Raw genomic sequence first — 19,678 nt, forward strand, 5'->3', positions numbered from 1 at the left:
TCCCACCCGTCCCTGCCAAAGTCCCATCCGTCCCCACCCGTCCCCGTGAGGACTCCCACCCGTCCCCACCCGTCCCCGCGAGGAATCCCTCCGTCCCCACCCGTCCCCGCGAGGAATCCCCTCCGTCCCCGCCCGTCCCCGCGAGGAATCCCCTACGTCCCCGCCCATCCCTATAAATTACAGAAATAGTTATTTCATTTAATTATGCTACTGAATTAAAGGCTCTGGTAGAAACCCATTTAAAAATAAGCAAAAAGACTTTATTAATTTGGAAATATTAATTGGGAAGAATACATACTTTGTAAACGGGTTTCTACCAGAGCCTCTAATGTTTATAAATTTTTATCAACACAACTAATATACTACTTTATCCTTAAGCAAAAAAAAAAAAAAAAAGAATTTTTTTCCTACCTTTATTGCCTGGTTTCTGCTTTCTTCATGTTCTCATTCAATTCCTTCCATCCACTGCCTCTCTTCTCTCTGTGTCTTCCATTTGCTCTGTTACTGTGCCTCTCCCTTTCTCCCCCCTTCCAAATTGGTCTGGCACCCATCTTTTTCCCTCCGCTCCCCCCATAGTCTGGCACCTCTGTCTTCTTCCCTGCCAGCGTCTTCTTCCCATTCCCTCTTCCCCATTTCCTTTCAGTGTCCTTCTCCCCCACCATCTTCCCCATGTCCTGTCAGGCAGCAACCTTCTCCCCCCTCTGCCTTCCCCATGTCCTTTCAGCGTCCTTCTCCCCCCTCTGCCTTCCCCATGTCCTTTCAGCGGCCTTCTCCCCCCTCTGTCTTCCCCATGTCCTTTCAGCGGCCTTCTCCACCCCTGTTTTCCCCATGTCCTTTCAGTGGCATACTCCACCCCTTTGTCTTCCCCAGTGCTTTCAGGGTCCTTCCCCCCCCTCCTCCCGTTTACCCCATGTCCTTTCAGCGTTCTTTTCCACCCCTTTGTCTTCCCCAGTGCTTTCAGCGGCCTTTTCCCCTCTTAAGCGTCTTTTCTTCTCCACTCCACCTTTCCTCCCTCCACCTTTGTGGCGCTTTTGCACCCGACCGACAACAGAACAGGCCCGGTCGGACAAATCTCCCTGTCCTGTAGCTGCGAATCTAAATTACCTTCTTACAGCAGCTGGAGTAGTGAAGCTGCTGTAAGAGGTAATTTAGATTCGCGGCTACAGGGCAGGGAGATTTGTCGGCCGGGCCTGTTGTCGGTCGATCGGGGGACCTGACCGGCTGTGCACATTCTCCGGGGCGGACCGCCCCCTCCCCCCTCTTTCGTACGCCATTGCCTTCTCCCTTCCTGCCCTGCCGCACACAGCCGACCGGAAGTCTTCCTGATGTCAGCGCTGACGTCGGAGGAAGGGAGGGCTTTGCTTAAGCCCTCCCTCCGACGTCAGCGCTGACATCGGGAAGATTTCCGTTCGGCTGTGTGCTGCGACAGGGCAGGTAAGGAGAAGGAGACTACCCTCGCGGCTCAAGTGCACTGCGATCCAACCCCGCAGGAACCCCGCGACCCTAGGGGGCGTCCCCACGGGATCCCCGCGACCCTAGGGGGCGTCCCCATGGGATCCCCGTGACCCAAAGGGGGAACCCGCGGGATTCCCGCGGGTCTCGCGGGATTCCCGTCATCCCCGTTCCCGTGCAGCTCTCTAATCCTGAGGGCAACAGAATTGACGAAGGTAGCTGCTCTAATTTTGGGCCAAGCCAAAGTAATTTTGCTTTGGACTCATAAGAACATAAGCAGTGCCTCTGCTGGGTCAGACCAGAGGTCCATCATGCCCTGCAGTCCGCTCACGCGGTGGCCCAACTGGTCCAGGACCTGTGTAGTAATCCTCTATCTATACCCCTCTATCCCTTTTCTTCAGAAAATTGTCCAATCCCTTCTTGAACCCCAATACCTTACTCTGTCCTATCATGCCCTCTGGAAGCGCATACCAGGTGTCCACCACCCGTTGGGTGAAGAAAAATTTCCTAGCATTTGTTTGAATCTGTCCCCTTTCAACTTTTCCGAATGCCCTCTCGTTCTTGTAGTTTTCGAAAGATTGAAGAATCTGTCCCTCTTTCTCTATGCCCTTCATGATCTTGTAGGTCTCTATCATATCTCCTCTAAGTCTTCTCTTCTCCAGGGAAAAGAGCCACAGTTTCTCCAATCTCTCAGTGTATGAAAGGTTTTCCATACCTTTTATCAAGCGTGTCGCTCTCCTCTGAACCCTCTCGAGTATCGCCATATCCTTCTTAAGGTACGACGATCAATATTGGACGCAGTACTCCAGATGCGGACGCACCATCGCCCGATACAACAGCAGGACAACTTCTTTCGTTCTGGTTGTAATACCTTCTTGATTATACCTAGCTCTCTTAGCGACTGCTGCGCACTATGCCGTCGGCTTCATTGTCTTGTCCACCATTAGCCCCAAGTCCCTTTCTCGGGTACTCTCACTCAATAACATCCCTCCCATCGTATAGCTGTAACCCGGGTTTCTGCTTCCTACATGCAATACTTTACATTTCTCTACATTGAACTTCATCTGCCATCTCGTCGCCCACTTCCCTAGTTTGTTCAGGTCCCTTTGTAATTCTTCCCAGTCTTCTTTAGTCCGAGCACCACTAAATAGTTTGTTGTCAACTGCAAATTTTATTAATTTGCACTTTGTCCCTGTTTCTAGATCATTTATAAATATATTGAATAGCAGCGGTCCGAGCACTGATCCTGCAGAACACCACTCGTGACCCTTCTCCAGTCCGAGTAGTGGCCCTTCACTCCCACCCTCTGTTTCCTACCCGCCAACCAATTTGTGATCCATCTATGTAAGTCTCCTTCCACCCCATGGTTCTTCAGTTTCCGAAGTAGGCGTTCATGGGGTACCTTGTCAAAGGCTTTTTGGAAATCTAAGTATAAGATGTCTATGGGGTCCCCTTTGTCCATCCGTTTGTTAATTCCTTCGAAGAAGTGCAACAAGTTCGTTAGGCATGATCTCCCCTTGCAGAAGCCATGTTGGCTTGTTATCAGAAGTTTATTTCTTTCAAAATGCTCATCGATTCTGGCTTTTATAAGTGCTTCCGCCATTTTCCCCGGAACCGAGGTCAGACTCACTGGTCTGTAGTTCCCCGGGTCACCTCTCTATCCCTTTTTAAAGATGGGCGTAACATTGGCTATCTTCCAATCCTCCGGGATCACGCCTGTTTTCAGGGATAGATTACAAATTTGCTATAGTAGTTTCTCTATTTCCTCCTTTAGTTCTTTCAGAACTCCTGGGTGGATTCCGTCCGGGCCCGGCGATTTGTCAGGTTTTAATTTTTCTATCTGCCTGCGTACGTCTTCAAGGCTTACTTCCATGGATGTTAATTTTTCTGCTTGGTCTCCTTTGAAGATTTGCTCAGGTTCCGGGATGTTGGATGTGTCCTCTTTTGTAAATACAGACGAAAAGAACATGTTTAGTCTTTCTGCCACTTCTTTCTCCTCCTTCACCACTCCCTTCCTGTCTCCATCATCCAGCGGTCCCACCTCCTCCCTAGCCGTCTTCTTCCCTTTAACATATTTGAAGAACAATTTGAAATTTCATGCTTCCCTGGCTAGCCTCTCTTCATATTCTCTTTTTGCCTTTCTAACCACTAGGTGACATTCTTTTTGATATTCCTTTGTTCTTTCCAGTTCTCGGTTTTGCCCTTTTTCCATTTTTTGAATGAATTCTTCTTATCACCTTTCGCTTTCACTTCTTTAGTTATCCATGCCGGGTCTTTTGTTCGGCTCTTTTTGCACCCTTTTCTGAATCTGGGGATATACAGTTTTTGCGCCTCGCTCACCATGTCCTTGAATAAAGACCAGGCTTGCTCTTCCGTCTGCCATTTCTTTGAGGTGTTCCTAAGTTTCTTCCTTACCATTACTCTCATCGCTTCGTAGTTTTCTTTCTTGAAGTTAAAAGTTGTCGCTATGGTTCTCTTTCCCTTTGGTATTCCTACTTCAACTTTGAACTTGATCATATTGTGATCGCTGTTTCCCAACGGTCCCACTACTTCCACTTCCTTTGCAGGTCCTCTTAGCCCATTAAGGATTAGATCTAGAGTGGCATTCCCTCTCGTTGGTTCTCTGACAAGCTGCTCCATGAAGCAATCCTGTGTAGCCTCCAGGAATCCTGTCTCCCTAGCGCATTTTGAGCTTCCAAGACTCCAGTCTATCCCGGGATAGTTGAAGTCTCCCATAATAATCGTGTTACCGCTTTTGCATTCTCGCTTTATCTCAGCTTCCATTTCTACATCGATAGCTTCAGCTTGCCCAGGTGGACAATAGTACAGGCCCATCTTTATCTCAGGCCCTTTCCTTTCCGGTATTTTAACCCAGAGCGATTCCAATTTGTTTATCATCGCTGCAGTGTCTATTCTGGTCGAGTGTATGCTTTCTTTTATGAATAAGGCTATTCCACCTCCTTTCTGACTTCACCTGTCCTGGCGATAGAGTTTGTACCCTGGCAGTGCTGTATCCCATTTGTTTTCTTCATTCCACCATGTTTCGGAGACCCCAAATGATGTCTATGTTCTCAGTTGTGGCCATGACTTCTAATTCCCCCATTTTGTTCCTCAGGCTCCTTGCATTGGTATATATGCAAATTAAGTCCTGGTATTTTTTTGTCTTCATTTCCTTTCCCTGTGCTTCGATCTTTATTTTCTTCTCTTGTGCTACAGTCCTCTTATCCTCCTCCTTCTGGGTTAGTCAACTCCTGTGTTTTGCCCATTGTTTCTTCCCAGCATTTTTCCCCCTTAGTATCTTCGGGGGATACCTTCTTCCGAATCTTCGACACTTGGTCGACTGTCAGCTTTCCCCTTCTTTTCAGTTTAAAGCCTGTTCTATTCCTCTCCTGACGTTGTTTGCTAGAAGTCTAGTTCCCGCCGCGCTCAGGTGCAGTCCGTCTCTCCTGAAGAGCTTGCTCTTGCCCCAAAACGTCTAGTTCCTCACGAAGTGGAATCCCTCTTCTTCACACCATCTCCTCATCCATGCATTTATTGATTGTAGTTCCGTCTGCCTTTTCACATCTGCCCTCGGTACTGGTAGTATCTCTGAGAATGCTATCTTCTGAGTCCTCATCTTCAACTTCCTTCTCAGAATCTTGAACTGTTCTATCAGTGAGCTTCTTCTGTAGTCTCTCCTGCTGACATCATTTGTCGCGATGTGGATCATTACTGTAGTCTCTTCCGTCTCTGCTCTTTCTAGGATCTTTCCAGTGTTATTGACGATGTCCTTTGTTCTCGCTCCTGGGAGACAGGTCACTAGTCGATCCTCTCTCCCACCTGCTATGTGGCTGTCCACATGCCTTAGGATTGAGTCTCCTACAAGGATCGCAGACTTTCCCTTCTTCGGTTTTCGCTTCGGTTGCAGGTCTTTGTCCTCGGAATGCTTCGCTGTTTCTTCTTCTGGGCATTGACTAGCCCTTTCCTCCCCTTCCTGCGGTTTTCCTCTGAGGGCGTCTTCTTTGAAGTCATCTTTCTCTTGTTCTCCCTTCCATGTTGGTGTAACTTCCTATTTCCTCTGAAGTTTGTTCTCTTCCACCCTCCTCCTGTAGGCTTCTTCAATGAATTCCTCGAGCTCCCTGACTTCTTCCTCAATGTGTCTCTCACTCATGAAGTCCTCAGCTGTCCTGATTGGGTCCTTGTGATGTAAAGTCCTTTCAGTTCCTGTATCTTGTCCTTCAGTTGCTTGACTTCCTTCTTCAAGCTTTTCAGCTCCTCACACCGACCGCATACATATGACTGTCTCCCCGAGGGGAGATAGTCATACATATGACAGCCTGTGCAGAACACTGGAAAGCTCATCTTCTGGATTCCCTCTGCTTCCATTGCTGTCCGCCTTTTTAGAGTACTCTCTTTTATTTCACTGGTTCCTTTGTACGAGTGTGTGTGTTCTTCTGTGCCTGCTGCTTGCTACTTCCTTATTCCCTTGTTATATGTTTCGCCCTGTATCCACTCCTAATGAGTCGCGTTTGTCTAGTGTTGAGTAGTGTTGTGGTGTTCTGTGATGGCTGGTGTTCCTACTTTAAGTTAGCAGTTTACGTGAGTCCTGTTGTTGTTACGTATATAAGTGCCCTCTGTGCTTTGTTTTTGCTTTTATGTTCTTATTGGTTGTTTAGCTGTGTTAATTGTTGGCTTCCTTACCTTGTTGCCCTTCCTTAGTGTACTGACTCTGCTCTTCTTAAGGCCCTTTGCAAAGACGCTCTCACTAAGGTGAGCGCCTTTGCCGCTTGCCTTTGCTGCGTGCCGAACGGCTGCACACTGTTGGCTCCTCCCCTTTTATGGGGGAGTTCGGCTGCGGTGTGCCGCTGACGTCGGAGGGGTGGACGGAGTAATCTCTCGCCTCTGCCCCTCTCTATGTCCTGCCTGCCTCTCTCTCTTCTATTTCTCTGCTCTCCGCTCACTCACCACGTGCTCCTGACTGCCCAGCCGCCTCCTGACTCTCTTCGGCTGCCTCTGAAGCTGCTCTCTGTGGTTTCCGCGCTGTTGGCTCCTCCCCTTTTATGGGGGATTTCGGCTGCGGTATGCCGCTGACGTCGGAGGGGTGAGCAGAGTTATCTCTCGCCTCTGCCCCTCTCTCTGTCCTGCCTACCTCTTTCTCTTCTATTTCTCCACTCTCCGCTCGCTCACCATGTGCTCCTGACTGCCCAGCCGCCTCCCGACTCTCTTCGGCTGCCTCTGAAGCTGCTCTCAGCTTCATTTGTACAGTAAGGGCCCATGACTGAAGTTTCATTATACATTCTAATATATTTCCAGTAAAGTTAGTGAGATTCGAGTCTATCTCAAGAACAAAGATGCCATCTGCATAAGTACCATATTTTCACGCAAATAACGCGTGCGTTATACACGATTTTTCAAACCGAGCATAACCATGCGCGTTATATGCGTGAGCGCGTTTTACAATTTTTTTTTACATTGCTGATTCCCCCCCTCCCCCAGCCCTGAAAGCCTGATGCCCCACCCCAAAGGACTGCTGGCCCCCCAACCCTGAAGGACCGCTCGCACACCCCCCCCCCCCCCGACGTCCGATTCATCCCCCAGCCCCCCTGCACCGTTTGTGGTGGAGAAGCAGCCTACCGTGGGTTCGCGATGCCAGTGAGCCCTGCTGCTTCCTCTGCTGGCGGTCCCGCCCCTTCTCTGAGCCCTGAGCTGCTTCCTCTGCCACGATCCAGCCCCTTCTCTGACATCAGAGAAAGGGCAGGACGGCGGCAGAGGAAGCAGCGCAGGGCTCAGAGAAGGGGCGGGACCGCCGGCAGAGGAAGCAGCAGGGCTTACTGGCGTTGCGAACCCACGGTAGGCTGCTTCTCCACCACAAACGGTGCAGGGGGGCTGGGGGATGAATCGGACGTCGGGGGGGTGCGAGCGGTTCTTCGGGGTGGGGCATCAGGCTTTCAGGGTGGGGTGGGCCTTCAAGGGGGGGGGACAGGACTTCAAGGGCAGGGCGGCAAGCAGCATGCGCGGTATACGCATGGGCGCCCTATACCAAAATTTTCTTACATAATTCCTTGTTCCTGCATGCTATATCTGTGTGCGCGTTGTACACGTGTGCGCGTTATATGCGTGAAAATACGGTATATAGTATTTCGCAGGGGGATAAACGGAAAAGCTTCAAAGTAGTCATGTAGATGTTGAAAAGAACAGGTGTTAGAGGTGATCCCTGCGGGACTCCACATGATGGCTTCCAAAAGGATGACATAGTGTCATTCATACTGAAAGAATATGAACGAGATCGTAAGAATTTTGAAAACCAGTCTAAGGCTGTGGAATCAATACTTATCTTGGAAAGTTGGTAAATCAAAATATCATGGTGAACGACGTCGAAGGCCGCCAATAGATCAAATTGTAGCAGAATTGCAAACTTATTACGTGATTGCAATTGCTGAACCTTTGAGATTAATGAGATCAGTAGAGATTCAGTACTGAGATAAAAGAATGGAAAATCTCTCCAAATATGATGAAAGCTGAGCAGATATAATAGACTAACATTTTAGTCAGTAGGGGAATATTCGCTATAGGTCGATAGCTAGACCGTGAAGGGAATGGGTCCAGACTCCAGAGCACATTTGCAGGATCTTAATTTATGACACACTATAACAATCATAAAGGCAAAAAAGGAGATGGATTGGCCATTATCTACTCCTCATTAAAGATCAACTCTGGACTATCTTCTTTTTTAGAATACCATCAATTTAAGATAACTGCCAAACCTTCTGTCAATTTCCTGCTTCTGTATCTCCCTCCACCACTTACTCAAGGTACTCTTACCACCATTCAATCTGCCAACTTTGACTATTGCACCTATGTTTCCAATCCAATAATATTAGGAGACATTAATGTTCATTTTGACGATTCAGGTAACACATTTACATCTGATTTGCTGACCTTTGCAAAGGACCTCAGCTTAACTCCGTTAATATCCGTCCCAACTCATTCAGTGGGCCATACTGTTGACATGATACTTATTCCTTCCCCTCTAATCTCTACCTTTTCTCTGAAGTCAAATACCTTTGTATCTTGGACTGACCATTCATTGATGATATTTACCCATTGACAGGCCATAAATATTGAATAATCCACGCCTAAAACTTATACATATAGAGACTATAGCAAGCTAGATGCTACAAACATTTCCACCTAAAAGAGTAACTGGGATAGGAGCGGGTTGCAATATATCAACGGAAAGCGGTGTTGGGAGTTCAGCAGGTTGACCATAGAATTTACGCTCATACTTTTCCCATAGTTTGAGACCATATTGCATATATTTGAGGTTCCATCCGGGATCCTCTATTCTTTGCCGGATACATAACCGGGCAGTGCTCATGTATCTAGTTTCAAAGGACCCTTTACGAGGGAAAGGAATCATTTGCGGAGCTAATGACTCTGTCCAGCCAGCTAAATTGTCAATCCAAGAATTGACATAAAATGAAGAATGTTCTTGTTGGGCTACAATCTGGGCTGGGGTCAGACTGGAATGAAAATAGGAATCGATATCATGATACATCAGGGTTCTATGGGGGACAGGAAATGGAAGTTCACAGTTATCTAAACGATTAACATGTGGTGGGAAAGTCATACAATTACCATATGTGGTACAATCCTGCGGGTTGGGGCAAGAATCTAATCCAATGCAGACTGTGCAATAGGGTACTGTACAGTGGGGGTTCTTATGTACTTGGGCATAACTAACATAGCCAAATCTGCCAACACATTTGCGTCCAAGCGCACAATCTTTAGGGTTAGGGCAAGCATTTAATTTCCAGAGCGGAGTAAATGGAGCAGGTTTAGAAACCGAAGCCCATCCATCATGTCTGAGAGAGTGCAAGGCTTCTGCAGCATCCTGCTCAGGTGTAGCATACAAAGGAACTCTGGATAAAGTGGGGTGGAGAAAGGTTGACGGGAACTTGAGCACGTCGCCTAAGGCGATCCAAGTCCCATGAACACTGCTCGCGGACCTCATGCAAAAGGTTAGGAGGGACAATATCATGGGGGCGTATTTTCGTGCCATCAAATGGCAGCGCATGAGTAGGGATATGTGGGACAGATGTTTTTAAATCGGTGGGTTCAAATTCTAGAGGATGCCTAATAGAGTCTTCCAAAGTCAGTCTCTCAGAACTATTGTGTTTAACCTCAGGCGTGTCCAAAGTAATTAAAGGCTGTGATGAGTCTAAATGCTTGTGTGATTTAATTTGATAATCAAAACATGAGTATTCCCTTTCCAAATTATCCTGTATCAGTTCTACACAATTTCTGTCATGTGCCTGGGTTTGTGTCATTTTATTGTATTTTCTATCTGGCTCTGTTTGGATATGATTTCTACAGTGTTCCTGATGAACATGGTCCTTTTCATTCATATCTGTCTCTTGCCTGGTTTCTTGTTTGGGCCACTGCTTAAAGTGCGCTTCATCATGAAGCGTAACAGGAATTTCTCTCACTCTGATAGGTAAGGGGCGGATAGCTCAGGATTATTGAAGTGGCGATTAGGGCAAGCACTATCGGAAGGATCGATCTCTTTAGGGTATTTGTCAGAAACGCAAGATTTAGGGCTAATATGCCCATTTGCAGGCATTAAGTCTACAATGCCATTGATTTTATAGGCAGATATGGAATTTAGAGTGGATAGAGAAAGCGGGTTAAACGTCGCACTTTTGGGGTAGTTGGCTTAAAGGGTGCACGGTCATATCCATCTGCGGGAGGTTGCAGGGACAGATATAAACCAATTGAAAGACTAGTTTGCTACGGAGAATAAGGGAGTGGCTTTGGATTGTCTGGAGCCATACATAAGGAATTCAGGTCAGTGGGGGGTTCTGGGACAGGAGTGTGATCTGTTGCAGGGGTAATGTCCAGGCATGGAGTGACATCTCGGGATGGAGGATCCAGACAGGCCATGCTATAATTTCCACATGCCTAAATGTTCTAATAGGGATTTACCTTTTTTTTATCATTTATGATAACAACGCAGAGGGTGACAAGGTCGCTCCAGTAAAGAGAGCCTTCCTTTGGCCATTTCCAATTATTAGAAATTTTCTTTGTTTTTTAGAAGTGTTCTTAACCCACTTATCATGGAAGTGCTGTATAAGCTTATGCAAGCCTGGGTGGTTAGCAAATTTAACAATATCCAAGGGTAACATAATAGCTTGCAAAAGGCCTGTTTCTAACACAAACAGTAGTTTGACTAAATAGACGCATGTCCTTATCTAAGAATTCCTGATTAACTGAGTAAGATAATGAAAGAAATACTTACAGTATACAGCTGGCTGCTATCCACCAGTCAAGTTACTGACTACAACCCGTCAGTCATCTGGCTACAGAAAGCCAGTTAATCATTTCGATGGCTACGGATCGCCAGTCAATAAAGGTCAGGGGTCACTCAAATTGTACAAAAACAATGATTACCCTAATTCACTCGGTACGGGGACAGAGCCAGGAAAGGCTTTATTGTATGGAGAAATGCTCTCTTTTATGCAGAAGAGAGACTTTAGAAAGACAGCTTTGAGGACATATATTTCGTGAGTGTACAGTAAAGATTTTACTTGCGTAAAGACCACTCTCAAAAATATATCTGAACGCAAAGGTATGAAGTTTCAGGAGGAAAATATAGGTTAAGGAGAAAAAGGGGGGTCAGGCATCAGTTCCCATAAACTAACAGAATATGTTCACTAAGATGCATGCTGACAGAAATGTATATAAACAATGACAGATTAGATTAGAGTTTTGTTACCAGGAAAGATTTGTACGTGACTGTTTTTACATATGGTACCAAAGGTGAGAATACACAAAATTAAATGCAATTGCAATAACTTTGAATTACTTTCTAGAAGCAGAACTTTATTTTCTGAAAATCACAAAAGAGAACAGTGCCCCTGAGCTGAGCGATAACAATATCAAAACAAAGTAGAATCCATGGACACAAATCCTAACACAGACCAGCATCCCAGTATCTGCTGAAATCAAAACAATAGGAACGTCGGAGTTACCAAATGATAAGATTGGCTGTAGATCTTATCATAAAACTGACCTTGCAACAATCCAATTGCTGCTATAATTTAGGTCTATTAGCAATAAACAAAAGGCAGCTCACATGAAACAACAAAGTACAGCACATTGGGCTAAAAGGATAATGTACATACAAGATGTCCAACTTCTGTTCATGGATCCGCCTCTCCATGCTAAGCCAGCTGGCATGCCACTTATATACTTTTAGTTCAGTAGCCTAGGGCAGGGGTAAGGAACTCTGGTCCTCGAGAGCCATAGTCCAGTCGGGTTTTCAGGATTTCCCCAATGAATGCATTGAAAGCAGTGCATGCAAATAGATCTCATGCATATTCACTGGGGAAATCCTGAAAACCTGACTTGAATACAGCTCTCGAAGACTGGAGTTCCCTACCCCTGGCCTAGGGGTTCACCTAGTTATAGATTACATACTCACTTTCTATTGGTTTGTCACATGCATCATTTCTATGGGCTGTATGGTCTATACACTTATCATGGAGCCATATTGAAGTATGACATCACCTAGTGTCAAAACTGACCTTTCTATTTCCCTGACACTGCATTCCTAATACTAAGGTCAGTAATTTCTAGGAGCAGGCCCCCCTCTGTCCTGAACTTGATTGTCAATAGTTTTTATTCTTTGGTAGGACATTTTATCCTGTACTGTTGCTTGAGTTTATCCAATGATGTCACAGTCGGCAGATCTCTGCCAGTTACTAGCGCAAAGGTGAATCCCTCATAGAGCATATTTGTCTCCTGCTGACAGGGAGAAATATGATTGTCCAGAGGCTTGAATTCATAAGCACATTGTCTCTCTTAGAAGTATAACTTTATTTTTTGGGGTTTCAGGGGTCTTCGCCTACATTTTCATGCAGGTCTTAATCCTGATTCTTCCTTACCAATACAAAGAGAACTTCTACAAACTCATGATTATTCAGGCCAAAAAGAATTACTACACAAAACGTATATCCAAAGCAAAAAATTCATTCAATTGTTAAATCCATTGCCACAAATAAAAATTTAAATCAGAAAACTGAAAACAGCCTTTTAGTCCCAGAGCTTGCCATGTACTTCACTGAAAAAATAAAGAATCCTCTCATTGTTCTTCAAAGGGCAATTCAGTGCCATCATTGGATTGTTCTAATCTTTCTTTTAGCAAACTCTTGAAGTTCTATCCAACATTCAACATATAATTCAAACCATGAACCTAACAGGATCTTGCACAGACTCAATCCCCCACCTTCATTTTGAAACATTATTATTCAATTTTCTAACATAGTAGATGACGGCAGATAAAGACCCGAATGGTCCATCCAGTCTGCCCAACCTGATTCAATTTAAATTTTTTTCTTCTTAGCTATTTCTGGGCAAGAATCCAAAGCTTTATCCGGTACTATGCTTGGGTTCCACCTGCCGAAATCTCTGTTAAGACTTACTCCAGCCCATCTACACCCTCCCAGCCATTGAAGCCCTCCCCTGCCCATGCACAGACACAGACCGTACAAGTCTGCCCAGTACTGGCCTTAGTTCAATATTTAATCTTATTTTCTGATTCTAGATCCTTTGTGTTCATCCCACGCTTCTTTGAACTCAGTCACCGTTTTCCTCTCCACCACCTCTCTCGGGAGCGCATTCCAGGCATCCACTACCCTCTCCGTAAAGTAGAATTTCCTAACATTGCCCCTGAATCTACCACCCCTCAACCTCAAATTATGGCCTCTAGTTTTACCATTTTCGTATGTCCAAGACTCGTCTGAACATTTATCATTAATATGATCAAATCCAGCCTATCAGGGACACTCCCCAAAATCTGGAAAAAAAGATCAAAGACTAATGCAAATTTAACTGACTGTTCAAATTATTTATTTAGATTTTTATCCCGTCCTCCCAGTAGCTCAGAACGGTTTACAAGTAAAAACATTCACAATGGAGTGAATTGGACATACAAGATTATACAGTAGATTTAAATACTTGGACATACGAGACTGTGCAGCAGTGTAAATATAGGGACTATACAGCAAATTAAGAACAGTAGTTTAAATATAAGTAGTTTAGTTTAGATACAAGTTATTTGAGTATAGCAAATCTTCCTTTTTTAGCAGAGAAAAAAAAATCACAGAAAAAATAGTGTTCAGTCAGTTATCAGATTTTGTAGAAAAGAAACAAAGTTCTTCACCCAAACTAAATGTGCTTCAGACCAAACCATTCAACGGAACATTCACTAATTGGACTCACAACTTCAATTCTATACTACTTAGATCACATGAAATCCATATTACTTTTATCATTAGACCTCTCAGCTACATTTGATACTATAGATCATCATCTCCTCCTACGATTAAATTCTATCGGATTACTGATCTAGCTTTTCACAGGCTTTCCTCATATTTCTCAGAAGGCTCTTCAAAAGTCACTATTGACACGGTCTCATTGAGCTCTTTCACCCAAGATTACGGAATACCTCAAGGACGATGATTAGCTGGATTATTCCCTTGATTTTTTTTTTTTTCACATCCAGGAAGGGATAGCAGATTTTGATCAATATGTTCAATATGATTTTTATTACTTGTCTGAAGTAATGCATTTGTTTTTTTGGTCTGGTATTGGGGTGGGGGGAATGTCTTGAAGTATTTTGATGATTGTTCAAGTGCAATTTTGAAGTTATTTAATATATATATTTAATGCACTATTTTTTAATAAAAAATCAATAAAGGAAAAAAAATCCTTTCTCCCCTTCTATTTAACATTTTTCTAGCCCCCCCCCCTCCTTCTGACTTTGGGCCAGTCAGCTGGGTTCACCATGTGTGCCCACGCTGATGATATACAGCTACTTCATCCTATCGATCCCGACAATCCAAATGACATTCCAGATATTAATCATAAACTAGAAAAGATCAGTCAGTGGTAAATGATAACGTTAGCTCTCAATATATCCAAAACAAAAACAATGCTGTTTCCCTGTAATGTAACCCACTCTGACAGCACCTATCTGTCTTAAATCTACACCCCTTCAAACAACAACTACTAGACAGTAAGCTGACTTAACGCCAACAAATTAGTTCCTTAGTACAAAAATGCTTTCACAGATTACGCATGATTCGTTCCCTTGCAATCCTTTTAGAAAAGTTATCTTTAAACATAGAAACATGATGGCAGATAAAGGCCAAATGGCCTATCCAGTCTGCCCATCTGCAGTAACAATTTTCTCTTCCTCTCTCTAAGTGATCCCACGTGACTATCACAGGCTTTCTTGAAATCGGATACAGTCTCTGTTACCACCACCTCTACGGGGAGACTGTCCCACGCATCTACCACCCTTTCTGTAAAAAAGTATTTCCTTAGATTACTCCTGAGCCTATCACCTCTTAACTTCATCCTATGCCTTCTCATTCTAGAGCTTCCTTTCAAATAAAAGAGACTCGACTCGTGTGCATTTACATCTCATAGGTATTTAAACGTCTCTATCATATCTCCCCTCTCCCACCTTTCCTCCAAAGTATACAGTTTCAGATCTTTAAGTCTGTCCCCATACGCCTTGTGACGAAAATCATGCACTATTTTAGTAGCCTTCTCTGGACTGACTCCATCCTTTTTATATGTTTTTGAAGGTGCGGCCTCCAGGTTTGTACACAATATTCTAAACACCCTAATACACTCACTAATCATCTCTAGATTAGATTATTGCAATGCGTTATATAAGGGATTAACCCAAAAAGAAATTAGATGACTACAAATAATCCAAAATACTGTGGTTCAATTTCTATCTAAGGCCAAAAATTTTGACAATGTGACACTGCTTTTGATTAATGCACATTGGTTACCAATCTCTCATAGAATAACTTATAAAATTTTACTTCTAACATTCAAATCCAGAACTTTTCACACCCCAATAATCAACTCATCCTTTATACACTCCGATCAAATAATCAACTTCTCTTAGTTATACTTTCACTATGCCAAATTGTATATGATAACACCCGTATATTAATTTTCTCCGTAACCGCCTCTCTAATTATGGAACTCTTTGCCAACACATCTTCGGGAGAAAGGTTCTGGATTGATTCAAATCGAATTTAAAGATGCTTTTGATTTATAATCACCATTCACTCTTAACTACACAGACAAAATCTCTCTCCCTATTGTATTTACCAGTCACATCTCTCTATCCTATCTATTACATATTGTATTTCAACCCCCCCTAACTCATTATATGATAATGTACGTCTGTTAATGAGATAAGTATGTATTTCCCATATTTTATCCATTTTACTTTTGTACGCCGCTTAGAAGTTTGATAAATTTTAAATAAACTTGAGATATAGGCCTTGGGGAATTTGTGTACTTTTCAGATTATCGACTATGGTCAGTGGCTTAATGTTTTTCAGTAAATACCACATTAGTAAATAAGACCTTAATTTTAAAGAAAAAGTATTTTACATTTCTTTCCTTGAAGAAAATACCTGAGTTCAAGCAAAAAAACACATACTATTGTTTGTGTATATATATGAAGGAGATACTGGTATTTTATATGTATTTTGGAGAAGCAGTTCTGGGGTCACAGGACCTGATATTATTCATTTCTTTAGAGACTTTTTCCTTGCATTTCTCTACATGGTCATGGGAGTGTTAGTTGCTAAAGAAAAGCCTGGGCAAATCACTTAATCCTCCACTGCCCCAGGTCCATTAGATAGATTGTGAGCCCACTGGGACAGGTAGGGAAAATGCTTGAGTGCCTGTATGTAAATTGCTTTGAATATGGTTGTGTAACTACAAAAAGGCAGTATTCAAGTCCCTATCCCTCCTCGCTTATCTTTTCATACTAGTGTTTTAGCCCGTTACACTGGTTACAGTAACGGATGCTAGAATAGCCCCACCTATACCCTGACCCTGACCCCACCCATGCCCCGCCTCTATCATGCCCGGACCCTGCCTCCCACTGATCCCAGTCCCACCACCTCACCTTTTACCATTTCCTTTGTACCCTTTTGGCCCTCCTGACAGGTCTTTACTTACCCGAGGCGACAGCAGCAGTCCTGACATACCAACCTTTCCTCCCTCAGTGCCCCAAAGCAGCAGTGGTCCTACCACTTCCATCTCTCCCTTTCCCCCTTTCACACCCTCTACCATCTCTCTCTGACCCTGTTTCACCTCTTTTGCCATCTTTCCCTTTCCTGTCCCCCTCTGTCCTTCCCCAAGACCATCTCTCTCTCTCTTGCCCCCTCCACACTCCCTGAAGACTATCTCTCCCTATCCCCTACCATCTCTCCTGATCCCCCTAGTAGCCCCTCTGTCCTTCTCATCCTTCTGTCTCTCTCTCCTCACCTCCTGCCTCTGCGGAGCTCTCGCAGCTCCTCCTCGTCCTCCTCCAGCCAGGCTTCGGCCTGCAGCCGCCACGGCCGACATCTGCCTCGGGGGATTCTCACGCATGTGCACTCCTACCTGCGGTGCCCTACAGCACACAGAAAACGGGACCATGCAGGTAGGAGTGCGCATGCGTGCTTAGGGCTTTATTATATTAGAATATAAGAAGCAATACCTTGACATAGCATGTCTTGTCTTACAGAGGAGAAAAGCCATACGCCTGTGGGGTGTGTGGAAAATCATTCTCAGACTCCAGTGCGAAAAGGAGACACTGCATCCTGCATACAGGCAAGAAGCCTTTCTCCTGCTCAGACTGCTATATGCAGTTCTCCCGCTTGGACAACTTGAAGACACACATGAAGATCCACAGCAAGGAGAAGCATGTGCAGGTACAAGAGAGCAACGGCGGTGGCTCAGAAGAGGCCCGTAATATTGTCCAACTGCAGCAATACCAGCTCTCTACCTCTGCAGGACAAGAGATACAGCTATTAATCACAGATGCTGTCCATAACATGAACTTTGTGCCCAACCATGGACAGGCACTTAGCATTGTGACAGCTGAGAGCACCAAGACTGTAACATCAGACCAGACTGCTAGCCTAGCACTGCTTGCTCAGCCACTGGCCACCCATCAGCAGCAAGCAGAACAAATGCAGAGCCTCAGTCTAATGGAGAATCAAGTTACAATGGATCAGCCAGAGCAAATGCATGTCATAACTCTCTCAAAGGAGGCCCTGGAACAGCTTCAAAGCCGGGCAGAGGTTCTCCAGCTAACAGCAGAACCACTGCGCTCTCCCCAAAGCACACAACTGAGCCATGAGCCCAACTGCACATCCCAGTCAAGTCAGGACACTAGCCAGCCCTCTGGGCTGATTCTAGAACCAAATCATGTTCATATGCCCGCTGCATCTCACCAGCCCTTGCCTCAGCTTCAAGGCCAGACGTTACAAATATCAGCTGGTACCGTGTCTTTCTTGAACATTAACTTGGCACCACCTGACTAAAGTAGAATCTGCTTTTCTGTGAGGTTGCATATTTATGTATACTTTTAGTCTGTGATGCTGCTAAAAGGAAGTCAGCATGGGGTTTGGTTTGGTAGGACATGCATGACTTCTGACTACCATCTTCACAGGTGTCTCTCAGAATCATGATGTGATGGATACCAGGGCCACAGGTCTTGCGGTATAGAACTTTAGCAGTTCTCGTTATGCTGTTTTGTGACAGCTCTACCACAGCATATCAATGAATGCCGTTTCTTTTTTGAGTAGCCTGTGGGAACAGTGACTTTTGATAAACATACTTGAACATGATACATTTAAGCAGCACTAGCCAAACTTTCTGCAGCTGCAACCTCCAGTTGTGTGGCTGTAGACAGGGTCTGTTCTCCCCCATCCCCTCTCCAAGTAGCGCTGGACAAGAAAGTCTTATGGAGCTCCTGCCCAGGTTGCAACCCCAAATGGATTGTGACCCACACTGGGAGAAGCTCTGCCTTATGATAGTTTTTGAATAGTGTACAGACATGGCTGCTGTAGTGGGATTCGGTGCTGAATGCAGTACCAAAAGTACTGACCTGGGGCTTTCCCTTATAGCAGAAAGCAGACTTTCCTCAGGCTGCAATTGTGTGTGTTTGAGTTGCTATCCAATATAATTTTCTCTCCTCAAAGAGTGTTTTTTCACCAATATTCACAAAGGTGCATTAAACAATACCTTGCCAACATATGCATTAAGTTACCATGGGCACCATTATTACTGGGAACTAGTCACTAATGCACACTGAACAAGTGCATGTGAGCTAATGGCTGTGACGAGAGCCTCTTTTGTTCAAGTGCTGGTCCACCTATCTCATAGCCTGGCCTGGCCTTGGAACCAAAGAGGATTTTTCCCTTTTACTTTTCTACATCTATACTGTTCACAGTTCAGAAGAAACCGCAAGAGTGCAAAGTTAAACAACCTAGGCTGCTTCTGAAGACCTGAGTTCAGTTCCCAGTTCAAATCAGCTGTTGGGGAGAGGGGAGTCATGTTTCTTATACAGTGGTGCTCACAGAAAATATAGTGGTGTAGGGTAGAGAATGACCCGGGAACTCATTGTCCCGTCCCGGTGAGTTCAAGCTCTGTCCTCATCTGCACAAGCCTCAAACACTTTAAAATTCTAAGTGTTCGAGGCTTGTGCAGTTAAGGCAGAGCTTACAGGGATGGGACAAGCAAATTCAGTTCCTGTGTCATTCTCTAGTATGGGGAATGGAGAGCATAAAAACAAAATTACAGAAATACTTTTACAAATAAATTAGGGCTGAATTTTGGATTAAAATTTTAATTGTGCAATTAAAGATACATATGTTTCTTTTTCCTTGTAAATCTGGGGAAATCACTTGCTCCTTCTTACTCTGGGTGATGGATGGTTACGTGATTTCCCCGGTTTCACAAGAGCTGCCCTGGAGAAAAAATTAATACTGTAAGCAACATAACTTTAATTGTGATTATAAGTTTAATTAAAAGGCAACCGTAAATATTTTTTTAATGTGAAGAAATACAAATTAAAGAATCTCTAAATTAGCATACAGAATATCTTTAAACAGTTTTCAGAGCCTACTTCAGAAAAGTAAACCTAAAAATGAACTTGTTAAAAATTAGAGGCCTGGCAACAGCTCTCCTCGACCCTTCGGCATCTGATAGTTGCATTCTAGAAGGCAGTTTTTGTACATGGTTCCTGGCTAAGAAACTGTCACTGCAGTGCCACAGTCAAATGCACTGGAAAGGGGAGAAATATGTTACCATCAATGTGCTCCCCCCCAAAAAAAAAAATTGTACTAAAATATGAATTAGAAAAGCATAAGAGCTG

General features: G+C 44.4%; 1 protein-coding gene across 5 annotated transcripts in view; it reads left to right on the plus strand.

Moving 5' to 3' along the window:
- Positions 1 to 19,399, plus strand: part of ZBTB24 (zinc finger and BTB domain containing 24) — a 104,371-nt gene extending 84,972 nt beyond the window's left edge. For all 5 annotated transcript variants that reach the window (XM_033938991.1, XM_033938986.1, XM_033938988.1 and 2 more), the window contains exon 8: positions 17,042 to 19,399. In XM_033938991.1, the coding sequence (XP_033794882.1) occupies positions 17,042 to 17,843 (802 nt within the window). In that variant the 3' untranslated portion in view covers positions 17,844 to 19,399. The remainder of the gene's footprint in view (positions 1 to 17,041) is intronic.
- The last annotated feature ends 279 nt before the right edge of the window (positions 19,400 to 19,678 follow it).

Source organism: Geotrypetes seraphini, chromosome 3 (genome assembly GCF_902459505.1).
Source record: "Geotrypetes seraphini chromosome 3, aGeoSer1.1, whole genome shotgun sequence".
Lineage (NCBI taxonomy): Eukaryota > Metazoa > Chordata > Amphibia > Gymnophiona > Dermophiidae > Geotrypetes > Geotrypetes seraphini.